The sequence below is a fragment of the Lepisma saccharinum genome, chromosome 4 (assembly GCF_977018435.1).
Source record: "Lepisma saccharinum chromosome 4, izLepSacc3.1, whole genome shotgun sequence".
Classification (NCBI taxonomy): Eukaryota; Metazoa; Arthropoda; class Insecta; order Zygentoma; family Lepismatidae; genus Lepisma; species Lepisma saccharinum.
The window spans coordinates 428,612-443,418 of record NC_139232.1 but is presented as its reverse complement, the minus strand read 5'-3'; the positions used below and the strand labels follow the sequence as shown (position 1 = coordinate 443,418).

At 37.5% G+C, this 14,807-nt stretch overlaps 1 protein-coding gene across 1 annotated transcript in view; it reads right to left on the bottom strand.

Annotated features, from left to right (window-relative positions):
* Nucleotides 1-3,691: 3,691 nt before the first annotated feature.
* LOC145986351 (calpain-7-like) overlaps nucleotides 3,692-14,807 on the bottom strand; it is a 62,463-nt gene continuing 51,347 nt past the window's right edge. The window contains exons 10-11 of the mRNA XM_083120224.1: nucleotides 13,634-13,869; nucleotides 3,692-10,942 (exon numbers count right to left, since the gene is read on the bottom strand). Of these exons, the coding sequence (XP_082976350.1) occupies nucleotides 10,798-10,942; nucleotides 13,634-13,869 (381 nt within the window). The 3' untranslated portion in view covers nucleotides 3,692-10,797. The remainder of the gene's footprint in view (nucleotides 10,943-13,633; nucleotides 13,870-14,807) is intronic.

Genomic DNA, 14,807 nt, shown 5'->3' with positions numbered 1-14,807 from the left:
AAGAGCATTTATTTTTAAAGGAAATGATTTTTGAATCATTACATTTTGAATTACATAACAGAAGATTTTCGTAAAGGTCTGAAAATGCTAAATCATCGCCCGCCGATGGCTTAATTAAAAATGGCTGCCAGATCCAAATGCAAGCCTGCAAAAAAAATTCAATGTTGGTTTTGAAACCTTGAAAGATGTAGAAATCAGTGGTTAAAATATTAAAAATGGTGAGGTGGCAAATGTATTCAAAATTGGTCAAAATGGTAGGAATGACCCAACCTATAATAAATAGATACATATATTTTTACATTTTATATTTTTATGCAAAATTTCAAAATATGAAAAAATGAAGGAAATGTGCTATATCTCATTATTAATGTCACTTTATATATAAGATTTCACACTATTGGTGTGTCTATTTTGTTATTTAACTTTTATTGACTTCATTCAAGGTAAAAGTTTTAAAAGTTAGGGGGAAAATCTTAGTAGCAAAGTTTATGTTGTGTGGCCTCTTGTATAAAAAAGCTAGTATTTGCAATTTTGAAAACTGTGGGACTATTTATTCATTAACTTAATTGGTAGAATATGAAAGTATAAATTTGTTCCAGGATTTTCTACTAGACTTTTATGATCTAATGCATTTTTTACTTTGGCTATTCTGTTCAAATATTAACGGAACTTTCTGATATTAAAACCAATAAGTTGCTGACCAAGGCAGTTTATTAAGATAAAAACACTTAACACATAACGTTTCGACCCTGTATCAGGGTCTTCCTCAGACGAAGAACTAAACTAATACAGGGTCGAAACGTTACGTGTTAAGTGTTTTTATCTTAATAAATTGCCTTGGTCAGCAACTTATTGGTTTTAATATGGAAACAAGGCTTAATTATATTTCTGATATTAACTACAAAAATAATAAGCTACAAAGTAGCCATAAGTAGCGAGCCTAACCTAGAAGGGAACAGGATGGGACCACAATAGCAACCTATTTTTCTACGCAGTCTCCCTGCAGGTCCACACACTTTTGCCAACGCTTCTACAGTGCTTTTATCCCGGTCTAATAAAAGCTTTCCTCAAGGCTTGCAAAATAGTCACCCACAGCACTGATGACATCATCATCACACTGATAATAAACACCTCCCAAAGCTTTTTTCAGGTTAGGGAAGAGATGAAAGTCTGATGGAGAAAGATCGGGTGAATAAGAGGGATGTTCCAACAATTTAAACCCACAATCACGGATGGTTGCCATCGCAACAAGCAATGTGTGAACAGGTGCATTGTCAACTTTTGTTCATTTGTCAGAAGTTTTGGAACCCAAGAGTCTGTCTGCAAGAATAATCTTGTTCACTTTCTCTAAATTTTCTTGTTTCACCATCTCCACTGGCCTGCCTGGGCAAGGGTCATCTTCCACACTCACTCTCCCCCGCTTAAATTCGGCTACCCATCTCTTCACTGTGGCAGAGGATGGAGCATCCTCTTCTAATGTTGTCATCATATCCTCATGGATTTCCTTGGGACTCAACCTCTTTGTCAACAGATACTTGATCAATGCTCGAATCTCTTCTCTCTTCGTTTTTCTGACATTACTGAGCTATGGGAACCCTATCAGGCTCACTACTTATGGGACACCCCTTGTATCTGCTTTTCTATATCTGTAAGTAAATTATGTGAATTCCAAGGAATGGAAGGGTCACCTTCTTGCCAAGCAGTTTTTCCTTGGCTGATAGGTGTTAAACATCCAACATGTGAGATGTTATACTCTAAAGTGAGGTAAATAGTCTTGACTTAAGGAGAAAATGGTAGATATGTATATAAAGTACCAGATTTATCAGCCGAATAACAATACAATAAATTATTTGAAAGTGAGTTAAAAATAAGATAAAAAAGTGCCCTTGAAATAGTTTTGCAATAAGAACACTAAGATTACATATTTTTCTCCCTTACACACACACACAAATGCATATTTATGACAGAGGTCGGTCATATTTGTCACACACAAACAATAGTGCAGGTACAGGAGTAATTTTTCCTGAAATCAGTAAAGAGAAATCTCCATGTATAGTTTTGGAGCTAAATGTGTCTGCATTTCTAATTGTCTTGTTGGCAAAGAGAGCACTAAGTTTGTTCCAACTTTTCCCAATGATCATTATTTATCTTTACATTCCATGGATTAAAATTTGTGCAAGAAGACGCATGGACATATGTTTCAACAATTTGAGATAGAGAACCTATGGTTGGAGAAGCCAGCATACCGAGATAAGGAGCACCACCCCCTCATTTCACTGTGTATACATGGAACCATCTGAATGTTAACTTTTCCTGCTTGATGGATCGGATGAGGAGGCTCACCCAACCCGAATCTACTCCACTTTTTGTCTGCAAAATCTCAAATCACTTTTTCATGAGACCCCAGTGGACAGGGGCATGGAATTAGTTGCCAGGATTGTTGCTGCATTTATTTCTGGTTGATCCTACTGAAGTAACAATGCTTGGAAAGTGACATTTTTTTAAAACTTTCTTTTTTAATGACAACAATCTTAAATTAACATTAATTTTCATTCAATTTTAATAAACCTCATATCTATTTAAACAATTTAAATTAAATTCTTATACTCCAAAGAAATACATCATGCAAAACATTGGCTCATAACAAAATACATATTTATGAGGTTTAACATATTAGATACTTTTTTCTTTTTAGCAAACCATCAATTTTTTTTGTCAAAATAGAAATGTAATTGCTGATTTCGTATGTCATACCTGCAAAAGTGAGTTGCAAGTAACTTGTTACTTCCAAGCTCTGTTAAGTAATAAATACCTAGTCTTACCATAAATACTGTCCCAAAGTTGTAAGTAAATAGACACAAAATGGTGAGAGATATTGTTATATCAGAATAACATGAGGTGCATGGATGCATTATGAACCAAAATCACAAATAATTATTCGAAATGGCCACCTTTAGCACTGACACACTTCTGAAGTCGTCGTGGCCACTCATCAATGGAATTACGCAACACATCAAGTGGAAACTCCGCAGCTACCTTCTGAAGCTTGGACCACAATTTGTAGTCCAAAGGGTTTAAGTCTGGACTGGCAGAGGACCAATCTGACGTGGAAATGAAGTCAGGAACACTTGTCTCCAGCCACTGCTGTGTTGTTCGGGCCTCATATGCTGGGGCTGAATCCTGCTGGAAGCTCCAGTCCTGACCATGGAAGAGAGTGTTGTTGAGATTCTTGACTAGTCTCTCAAGCACTGTCTGCTGGTAAACTTTGGCTGATGTTTTTACCCCTTTTTCACAGAAATGGAGCGTGCCCTCATAGAAAATGTTCCAGACTTCATTTCCACTTCAGATTGGCCTTCTGCAAGTCCAGACCAATACCCTTTGGACTTCAAATTGTGGTCCAAGCTTCAGGAGATGGCTTGTAAGAAGAGACATCCCAATATTGAAAGTTTCAAGCGGTCGGTCTCTTCTGAAGGCAGTTGCTCATTTTCCAGTCGATGTGTTGCGTAATTCAATTGATACGTGGCCACGAAGACTTCACAAGTGTGTCAGTGCTAAAGGTGGCCATTTCGAATAATTATTTGTGATTTTGGTTCATAATGCATCCATGCACCTCATGTTATTCTGATATTACAATATCTCTCACCATTTTGTGTCTATTTACTTACAACTTTGGGACAGTATTTATGGTAAGACTAGGTATTTGCTATACTTATTGGAAACAAATTCCATTTTGGAATTACATAAATAATGTGACAACCTCATTGATTCAATCCAGAAGTCATGTGCTTGTTACTAGTGGTGACTTGTTGGTTTGTATAATATGTAAAACTATGAGCCTAGTCATGATTAGCTTCCACACTGAAGATACTGAATTAAATTAATCATGTGATACATTGAAGGATGCAGGTAATGTGTGGGTTGTAATTCTAAAGGTAAAGTGGAACGTTCAGCCTATATGAACAGCATATGTACATTTCACATCTCAATCTGTTAAAAAGCATTTAGAAAATCAAACATATCTATCTACACTGCCTTCCAAAAGTTAAGCATGCAATGCAAATTTTCGAAAGCGTATTTGAATTCGAGTGGCTGAAAATCGCTGCGAATGTAGATGTCAGTTTTTATGTGTAGATTCCTTTTTGTAAGTAGAGAGTGAATCATCTGTACCTAGGTACTTAATCTGTTCTCTTGAAATAGCATAAAAGCAAGGATTTCGTGCAGGAATCATCACACTTTCGTTGAAGATGCCAGCATTCTGAAGGGTTTGAGGTGCATTTAAAAGCTGATACGAAGTGTTTATAACTTTTGTAGGATTATTTTTGATAATATTCGTGTTTGTATGGCTGAAAGAAGACAAATAGCAGACAGTGAGCGCTGGTGTGCTGTCGGACGCATTGAAGCAAGACCATCAACCAAAGATGTCACTATTTTCTTTAGTGTTGATCATTCGGTAATTTCTCGATTATGGAAACAATTCCAAACAAGTCAATCAGTTGTCCGGAGACCTGTGCCTGGTCGTCCAAGGGTTACCGCACCCTCTGATGATCGGTATATTCCTATAGTAGCCAAGCGGAATCGACGAGCGAGCGACCTCCACAACTGTTACATCCATGGTTTGCAGCGTGGGGCGGTGCACCCCCTATCCAAAATCTATATTGTACCGACAATATTACCTAAGTGCGAAATCACTGTAAATTGGTGGGCAGGAAGCAGCAGACACACACACTTATATATAATTTAATTTCCATTAAATATTTGTCAAATATTAAATAATTAAATTATATTATAAAATATACAATATATTATATCGACTGTCCATTCAAAATTCGACTGCAAATTGAAGATTTTAATATACTACTAATGTTATGAACAATGATTTGCGTGGCTAGCAGCAAAAATGAAGAGATGTTAAGAAGATAATTGTTTCATACATAAAATTCACATCTAAATGTTATGTGTCTTATTTACATATTTATATACTTTGTGGTAGCTGATGAAAGTCGATGAGGAATGAGAAGAAATAACAAGTCAGACTAATTACTGTGTTCTGGGGATTCCTGGAGTTCAGTGTCCTTAGAGATGAGGCTCTTTGTTATCCGTTCTTTGTATGTGTGCTCGATATTATTCCAGTAAAGTATATTTGACTCCCAAACTAATTGTTCATGTTTGTTGTTAGAACAAAAACTCTCCCCCCCCCCTTGGAAAAGTTTGGTTGGGGGGATTTCAGAACAAGATCGTTGGTGGCGGAATTCCCCCCTGGGATTTCGCACCCTGATATTACCTCTTACAGTGTCATATTATGTCATGTCATTGTCATATTGAGGGCCGAATGTTAGGTACTGAAATGAGACTGCTGTTATTATTTACAACAGGGAGGCATTGATCTTACTCTCAATGAGATTCACAATTTATTTTCCTGTACTGTAAGATCAGCGGCCTTGTTTTTATTTATTCAGATTTGTTGTGTGTGTGTCTCTGTGTTTTTCGATAAATGTATATAGCTCAGTCAGGCTGTGTCAGTTGTATGTTTTCCTTTGCACTGTTGATACACGGTCTTGTTGTACGCCTACTTGTTCTTCCTCTTTTCTTCAAGTTGCATTGGAACAAAAATTTCAGTTGCTTTCAAGTTATCATCAGGTCATACTCAGAAAATTATTTAACGCGAATTGTATAATGACAACAGTTTCCTTGTTAATTTGTTCTAGTAAACGTACCATTTCAGACCTTTTCAAAGACTGTTACAAAGAGACCAAAATTCACGAAGAAATGTTATAATTTGTTATTGGGGACTGTGCGACCCAAGGGATTTTAACTAAGAAGTAGCTGTGGACTCAGCATTTTGTCCTGACACCACTGCATCTGGGCAGACGAAAGGTAGGCTATGAATTATGTACGAGGCTTGTCCGGAAAGTAAAGATACAAACACATTTGCACGTTAGGGGAAAAATGTGTACCAAAGTTGGCAACACTGGCAGTAACCGTGATCCATTCGATGAGGATTGGGAGTGAGTCGTCAGTGCTGCGCTGAGTCTTGTGCGAGGAACGCGCGTTTGAAATGGCAGTGGCGATACCGAATCCCGCCAAGTGTGAAGTGCGCCCCGTGATCAGGTTTTTGCAAGCACAAGGAAAGCCTCCATCGGAGATCCACCGAGAAATTGTGACTGTGTACGGGAACGTAATGAATCGTCAAAATGTGGCAAAATGGTGTTGTGCCTTTGCAGAAGGTTGTCGTGATGTTCATGATGAAGAGAAAAGTGGGAGGCCATCCTTGATCACTGACGACCTTTCCTATCCTATTGAAGCAGAGGTGCGTGCAAATAGGCGGGTGACAATTCGAGAATTGTGTGTGATGTTTCCTGACAGTTCGAAAACCACTATTCATGAAGTTGTGAGTGGGTTAGGGTAGAGAAAGTTGTGTGCACGCTAGGTCCCAAAACATTTGACTGACGAACACAAAACAAAAAGACTGGGATATGCACTGGACTTTTTTACTCGCTACGCAGATGAGGTAGATGCATTCCTGGACTCCATTGTGACAGGTGATGAAACATGGGTGTTCCACCATACGCCTGAATCCAAGCAACAGTCACTGCAGTGGCGCCATACCCATTCTCCAAAAGCCAAAAAATTCAAAACGTCAATTTCAACCCGCAAGCTGATGACAACCGTTTTCTGGGATCGCCACGGCATCCTGCTGGTGGAATTCATGCTGCCTGGAAGAACGATTAATGCTGAAACCTACTGCCAGACTTGGAAACATCTTCGACGTGCAATTCAAAACAAACGGAGAGGCATGTTGTCAAGTGGAATCCGCTTTATTCATGACAACGCCCGCGCCCATGCAGCGAATGTCACCAAGGATCTGCTTGCACAGTTTCAATGGGAGGTCCTTCACCATCCGCCATACAGCCCCGACCTTGCACCCAGCGACTACCACCTGTTCCTGTATCTCAAGAAACATCTTGGTGGAAAACACTTTGCTGACGACGATGAAGTCAGAGAAGAAGTCACAACTTGGTTCCAGATGCAGGCGGCGGATTTCTACGATTTAGGGATACAAAAACTTGTTCCCCGTCTGAACAAATGTTTGGACAATGGTGGCACTTATGTGGAGAAATAGCCTCTGTATCAGTGTATCAAGTGTAACTTTAGTTGCGAGCAATACATTTATTTTATATCTTATTTTTGGTTTGTATCTTTACTTTCCGGACAAGCCTCGTAAGACGAAAAGAGGGGTAACAAAGCAATGGAAAATTTTCAGAAAAGTGAAGCAGAAAAGAAAGAAGAAAAAAAAAAACGTGAATCGATAATTACATAAAAGTGACTACATGATTTCGTATTTATTATGTTATTTTCTTTTTCTACTTGCAGAACTTTAGGTTGCATAGTACAGATTTCTTTCCTTTATCCAATGCATGCAAACTGAACAATCAGCAGTTGTCATTAATTATACAACGTATTTGACATTTGATTAATAACTGAATTGCGTACCTGAACTGCTTGTGCCTTGTGATCGAGGGATCCCCGGTTCGATACCTGGTGGAGGCACATAGTGGTTTGGATCCCATTTTGAACTGTAGTGGGACTTCGAGTGTCCACTTGAAGTCTATCAAGTGGACTTAAAACAATGGATGTCAAACTAATTGTACATTTCAGTCATGGTCATTTATGTTAATTATTATAAGAGTGTTGCAGGAGGTAACTTCAAACTGAAGAATGTTTTTTAGAGAGAGTAAGAAACTTTAATCGGGGGGGAAATATTCATCTCCTTGAAAAAAATGCCTTGCCTAGCTTGCCTCTCTATGGAAAATATCCTATAATCCTCCATATATGCCATTGGTTTTCTTTGAACAAGCTGCTCTTTTCAAATTTCCAAACGTCGTTGTTGTGCTAAAATCAGGCAAAACTGAAGCAAGTCATTAGTATTCTTCAGTTTCATTAGCATATTATCGTAGATGCCTACTAAATGTTGATTAGTATTTGATTTAGGGACAAAAACATGCATGCATAATTTATGTTTTGTTTATTTTCAACGTCGCACCCCTTCAGCACATCCAGGTGATTAATCCTGGCACCGCCGCTGTTGCAGCGGCACTTGGTAAGGCAATATCTGTGCCCCAAAGGCTCCACATGAAGGGATTGTATGACCGAGTACCATGTGTTTGTGTTGCACTAACCATCCAAGCCAGAGAAGTTGTGTCATCAATATGTCAATTGGACTGTCTCAGATTGGTGCAACGTCCTGTTCATGGACGAGTCCAGATTTGTCCTGGAATCCGATGATAAATGTGTAAGGGTCTGGAGAGATCGAGGCACAAGCAATCAGGCAAAGAACATCATCGAACATCACGCATTCAGAGGTGGCAGCGTCATGGTGTGGGCTGGAATTTCAATGGGATATCGCATCGAGCTGCACATCTTCAAAGGCGGTTCTGTGACGGCTGCACGGTATCGGGATGAAGTCCTAGACCCCATTGTGAGACTCTACGTTGCAGCAGTTGGTCCCCATCGAGCCAACATCATTGACGAGTACCGGGAAAATGAGGGCATTTCTCGTATGGAGTGGCTGGCGTATTCCCCTGACCTTAATCCCATTGAAAACCTTTGGGATGCCCTCGGGCGTGCTTGTCTCTGCACGTTTACCTCCTCCAACCAGTCTGAGAGAGTTGGAAACTGCCCTAATGGAGAAATGGCCACTGCTCGCATCTGCGATGGTTGATCACCTCATTGAAAGCATCGTTGTAAAGTTTGTGTGAAGGTCCAGGGTGGTCACATACCATATTAATGTAAGTTTTGTTTTGGTCACATACAATATTATTGTAAGTTTGTTTGGTTTGTTTGCCTTTAAACATCATTATGTTAATGACCCAAATGTGACATCATCATCATATAACTTACAAAAAGTAAATATCTTTTTTTTCATCTTTGTACACAATTCTTGTTTTCTTTAATGCACAAACACATTTGCTACCTTCATGTGCAATTTTGTATTAATCAAAGCTTTACTTTTCCATTTTGGTTGATTTTACCATTGCGTGCTTAACTTTTGGAAGTGTGTTTATATTTCTTATCCTCAAATTTTCTAGAACACCAGTATATGTAAATATAACAGATGAAAAAAATTAAGCGTGTTAAAAGTAGCAAAGAAATAATCCATTGAGAGCAAAAGGATCAAATTTACACTATGTATAGTAGCAAATAAATTTGTTAATATGGTAACACTGTTTATGCATACACACCATTAAAGGATATACAGACAAAAAATTAAAAAAATTACATTAAGTATGTTTTATAATGCACCAAGATAATTCAATTCCAGTATCTCTGGAAAACAACATTTTAAAAATCCACGTGTTAAGTACTTTCTAACAATGTAATCAAAAAGCAAAACTGGTTTAAAAAAATCTTATGGTAATGCTTTTAAATGTGAAAACCTGCATAAAAGTATATATTGTTACCCATATTAAAATCAGGATAGAGCAAAACAAAGAAAAAGCCACCGTATTTAATTTTCCTAGATTTCCATAAAAAATGCACAGATTGCAAAAACGGACCCTGGTTACATAAAGTCACCACTGTTGTGACAAACTGTTCTCTCTACATCTTCTGGTAATTTTTCAAAACTCCTTCAGTCACACAACTTTAGCCTGTTTTATTCCTTCTTCTTTGTTTTGTTCAAACTGGGATACCATATCCTTGAAACATTGATAGCTTAACAATCTCCTGAATATTTGCCCAACCACTGAATGTAATGTAAATAGGGTAGGGCAGGATCATGCTGAGAGTATAAGTTTAGCTGATCTGAGTTGAGGTCCACTTTATTCAGTTATGCTAATAAGAGTGGACCTACAGTTTAAAGTGGCATACAAACCACTATGTGTCACCACATATCAAACCCAGAACCCCTTGATTGCAAGGTAACAGCGTTACCATTACACCATTGTCGAAACAGTGTTGGTAGATTCTGGTTGCCCTGTTTTGTATAATAATCAAGTCTACCTTAGCAACACGGGACTTGCTCTTTTACCTTCAGCATGATCCTGCTTTCTCATTTGAAATACAGTGGAACCTCGATTTTACGTTTCTCAGGACACCAAGCTGAAGAAACTTAAAATGCGGGGAAAATCTTATAACATTTTGCTATGTTGGGGCCATGAAGATTGTATGTATAATACAGAAAAATGTAAAATCCGGAAACATAAAAATTGAGGTTCCACTGTATTTTCTTGTAACCATTTTAACATTTTCTTTAAAAAAAATGTTTTAATTGCTGGAATTCCCTAAGGAAATATGTGGAAATGGGCCCAAAACATTGGATAAGTATTGGAGACAAACCACTTGTAAGTGCAAACTTCTTTTCACGTTTTTTTTACACATTACACCTTACTAACCTCAAAGACCATTGAAGGTTTACATTTTTGTGGTTTGTGTTTTTATCTGATTTTAATATAGGTAAAGTATGTTAATATGGCCAATTATTATTTAGAATTACAATTCTTAGTAAGTTATTGAGAATGCAGTTCTACTAAAGTTGCTTCAACTGAACACACTCACATGCCACCTCAATTAGATGAGCAACAATTATCACAGCCAAATATGACACAAAATAATGTGCATAAGTTGTGTCTGCTTATACTTCTTATACTATGATTTCAAGCTAGCCTTTACAAAAATAAATATTTACATGTAGTGTACATAATCTTACTAATACATGCTGAATTCCTTAACAATGTTCATATCACAATAGTTCATTCACTAACAGAATCTTAATTCAAAACACACATTATGCTCCTGACATTATTGCAGACGAGCTACTTTCAATGGACAGGATGCCTGGACTGTCAGAAAGAAGGGACCCTCTTGGCCTGGGTAAAATGTGGAGGGAATGATGTCGTATGTTCCTGCAGGCACATTCTCTAAATCTAGGACAACAAAGCCAGACCTGGAAAAGAATGGGACAATGTGTCAACTAACAGGAAACAGGCTCATGTGTACAAGATGTGGCAGATAACTCTCAGGGGTTTTAAATTAAAATACAGAGAAGATAATTTTGCATAATGACATAATCAACAAATTATCATTCCATGTCAGTTCAACCACAGCAACCACGCTGCAAGCAAGGTTTACCGCTTCATCCATTCAGCCAATCAGGCCCCAACACAAGACCATGTTAAACATGAGGACGTTTCTCTCGATATAATGTTTACAGCAACTCTCGTCTCCCACTTTATTCGTTTTCCAAGCCCTACCAATAAAATTTTGCCAGAAGGCTGTTCTGTAGGTCAGGCTCCCTCCTCTCTTCCTTGCTTTTGCAGCAACCTCAATTCATTCACCACATGACCTTGAACTTCTAACAGGTTAGTTTTTCAAGAGGAGAGAGAAGAGACATTGCTGAGTGGATGGAGGGGCATAATTAGCATTCTTCACAACTTCCTTGATGGACAGGAAGGGAAAAAGGCACTTCTTACATCATCCGTCAGGTAGGAATCCATGGAGCCTTCTTTCTTTATGATCGGGGAACAAGGGCAGAATTGCCAAACTGATAGTCACTAAATACTGCTTTCTCTAGGGTTTGAACACACTCTATGACTAAGGTGTATTTTGATCTCCCTTCACAAAAATGTGCAAAATTAACAACAGGGCTCAACCACTATTCACACTCACACTTCTATGCCCATGCTTCAACAGAATCCTTCCTAGTAGACAGGAGAGAAAGGGGCATTTGTTTGTGAAAACTTTTCCTTCTTCTTGTCTGCCACATTGAATATGGGGGAAAGTAAGAAGAATTTACCACACCCGGTTATCCGATATTGGTTTAGGAACGAGTGAAAAAAAAAGTCACCCATCTCCCCTCACAAGAACTCATTAATCTGCAACTACTGTGCATGGCTATGGAATAATTTCATGAAGCAGCCTCTATTTTTTTATGCAGCTATCTGCATAGGAAATATTGCTTGTATGTCCGTTACATTGACAGCATTGGAAAAGGAAACAATAATCCTTCCTCCTTTGTTTCTTCCTTTCTGCAGTTTAGTTCGAGAATAAGCACGCTGCTGATAAAAAAAATGAATGCTGTACGTCAGCTTCTCTGTCTTCACCAAGTGTCTTTATTTTTAAATACCAAGGACCTACATTCCCCCAGCTTGCTATTTTAACTTTACGTTTGTGTTAGTCTGTCACTTGCCAATATCCGCTTCTAACAGCAATGACTCACCCAACATAGAGGAGAAAAACATTGTTGTTTTGAAGCTGCAGTCTCCTTGCTTTGCTTTGACAATTACGAAATATGACTATCACACAAAACAGGGAGTTAAAAGAGAAGCCACTTTTTGTTCTTGTCTTGCCTTCTGATAAACAAAACCGTGACTTTTATCTTGCAGCTAACACATGAATAATCCTCTTGAACACTCAGAGCAGTGAAGAAAGAAAATGCACACAGTGTTCCATTCACACACTAAAAATAAGTCACACAATGTTCAATAATTGGTTTATCTGAGATTTCGTTTGCATAAAAAAAAGTACTGCAGCTTCTCTGTCTTCAAACACTGTATTATCTTTAAATAACATGGCAACAAGACACAGCGGAACTTTTCCCCATCTGCAAGCCACTGCTGACTCCCCTCCCTTTTTTTTCAGCTTGTTTGTAGTGTTTACGACAGGCTTGTCTGACAGCTTCAAAGATATCAGTTTACGATCTGCTTCAGGCAGATACAACTCGCCCAGTACAATGCAAACAACAAAAGCAGGATTATTTAGCAAGACCGACTCTGGTTCAAGGGTGCATTGCACCTCCCCTACTCTCTGATACAAGCATGGTTCTAGCTGATAAGAAAACCTGTATGGGAATGGGTGGCACATGTTATCTTCATGGAAATCTTGAACTGCAAGAACAGCATTCTTTTGAGCAATCAGAATTAAAAATGCATAATTGAAGTTTTTTTTTGTTGTTGGGACTGAAATAGTTGGATGTAGCTATAACTCGAAAAATCGCATAACTAAAATATAATAATACAAAACTTTAGGGGAATCGTCAGATACCACCAGAAAAAAAATGTACTAATGAGAAAAACATACTATCATGAAACACACAACGGGAATTCACTGTATCAGATCATTCCAAATTATTATTTTTACTTTCTGATACCATTAACAAAACTAATTCAAGAATAAAATGACATCTCTATACATATAATTATGGACAAAGGTTACAGGTCTTCTAACTGTATTACAGTTCACAAAAATAAAATTTTAAACAAATCAAATAGAGAACATCTAAATATTTTCACTCTTTGACAAACAGAAGATTACAAACGAATACATTAAAGTAGCTTGTGTAAAGGAAGTTAGTGTTAGATTTTTCCCGACATTTCCATGAGATTCATATTTTTTTCAAATTCCCTGAGATTTCCAGGTTTTCCAGTTGTGTGGGAAACACAACATACATAAAAAAAGTTTCATTTTGTTCCTAATTTATATCAAACTTTGGGAGTGCCATTTTTCAAAGTGATTCGAAGTTCAAAGGGTCAGGAACACAAAATATGACCCTGCAGGGAGGATTGGACAGTGAAAACAAGGGAGGAGCAGGCAGACTAATTCACATACATATAAGAAAACCCTTAATGGCAGTCCTCACCTAAATGACCCAGATGATTTTTGCTTGAAGTAACCTGGTGCTGAAGAATCACTAGCAATAACACACACAATATCAAATCCAATCTGATACTGTTTTGGGCCTTTCAAATCTATAAGCAAAAAGTTATTGTTGTGAGTAGATTCAAGTTTAACTTGGTATCTGGGGTTGTTTGGGTATGTGGACGGATTGTTTCCACAGCCTCCTGCTGTTCTTCCTTTCCATTCCCCATTAGAAATCTGGAAAACAACAGAAAAAATCTTGCATAAGCAAAAAATAAACTGTATTACGGCAAACGATTATTTTTAATATTTATTCATTTGGAGAAAATTAAACTATTCTGAACAGTCAACAGTGTAAACTTTGAATTTGAATAGGTAGCTTCCTATGCCCAGAGCACAAGTAACACTTCATTGAAAAAGTAGTGTACATTTTTGGGCATGGTTGTTCCACAATTTTCACTATACTTATTTATGCGCAATAATTGTTGATACGTACTGATATCACTTTGTTATGTAAGAACCAGAAGGACATGACTCTAATCTATCAAATTTACAGGAGAGAGGAAATAATGTATTATTAGGAATATGCCGGACTCTTAAAAAGAATCAGTAAATTGGGGATATGTGATTCCATCTTACTGCTAAGGATTAGAACTGGAGATATGTTGATCCAACTCCAAATAGAGCTTTTCAGAAGAGTTTATTTAAACAAAAGTGAAAACTGCATTTTTGAAGTTAAGTTCCTCTGGTTCTCATGTGATTAATTATACCCTTTAAAAATACCATTAACTTTGGAAAAATCACACTTTTATTTGCTTATAAAATAATACCCAAGATATAGTTATCGAGGTGGCCGTCAGAACCGTTAGGCTTCCTAGCCTTCGAAAACATTTCTATTTTTATTCTACGTGAGAATGACAAATAAGTGGTGAAAAAAATTAAATACATGTTACGGTCATTCCATGTCTCTGAGCCTAGAGCACAAATTGGTCTCATTCTCTTCTGCTTTTAATGAGCTTTCATTTGAAATGCAACATGACTGTGCTATTTGAATTTTGTAATATTTCAAAACTTGAAAAAATATTTTTTTGGAAAATCTCAAAAACACCCCTTTAATTTTTCTGAAAAAAAAAAAATGTTTTAAATACATCAATTGACTATTTGTGTGCAAAATG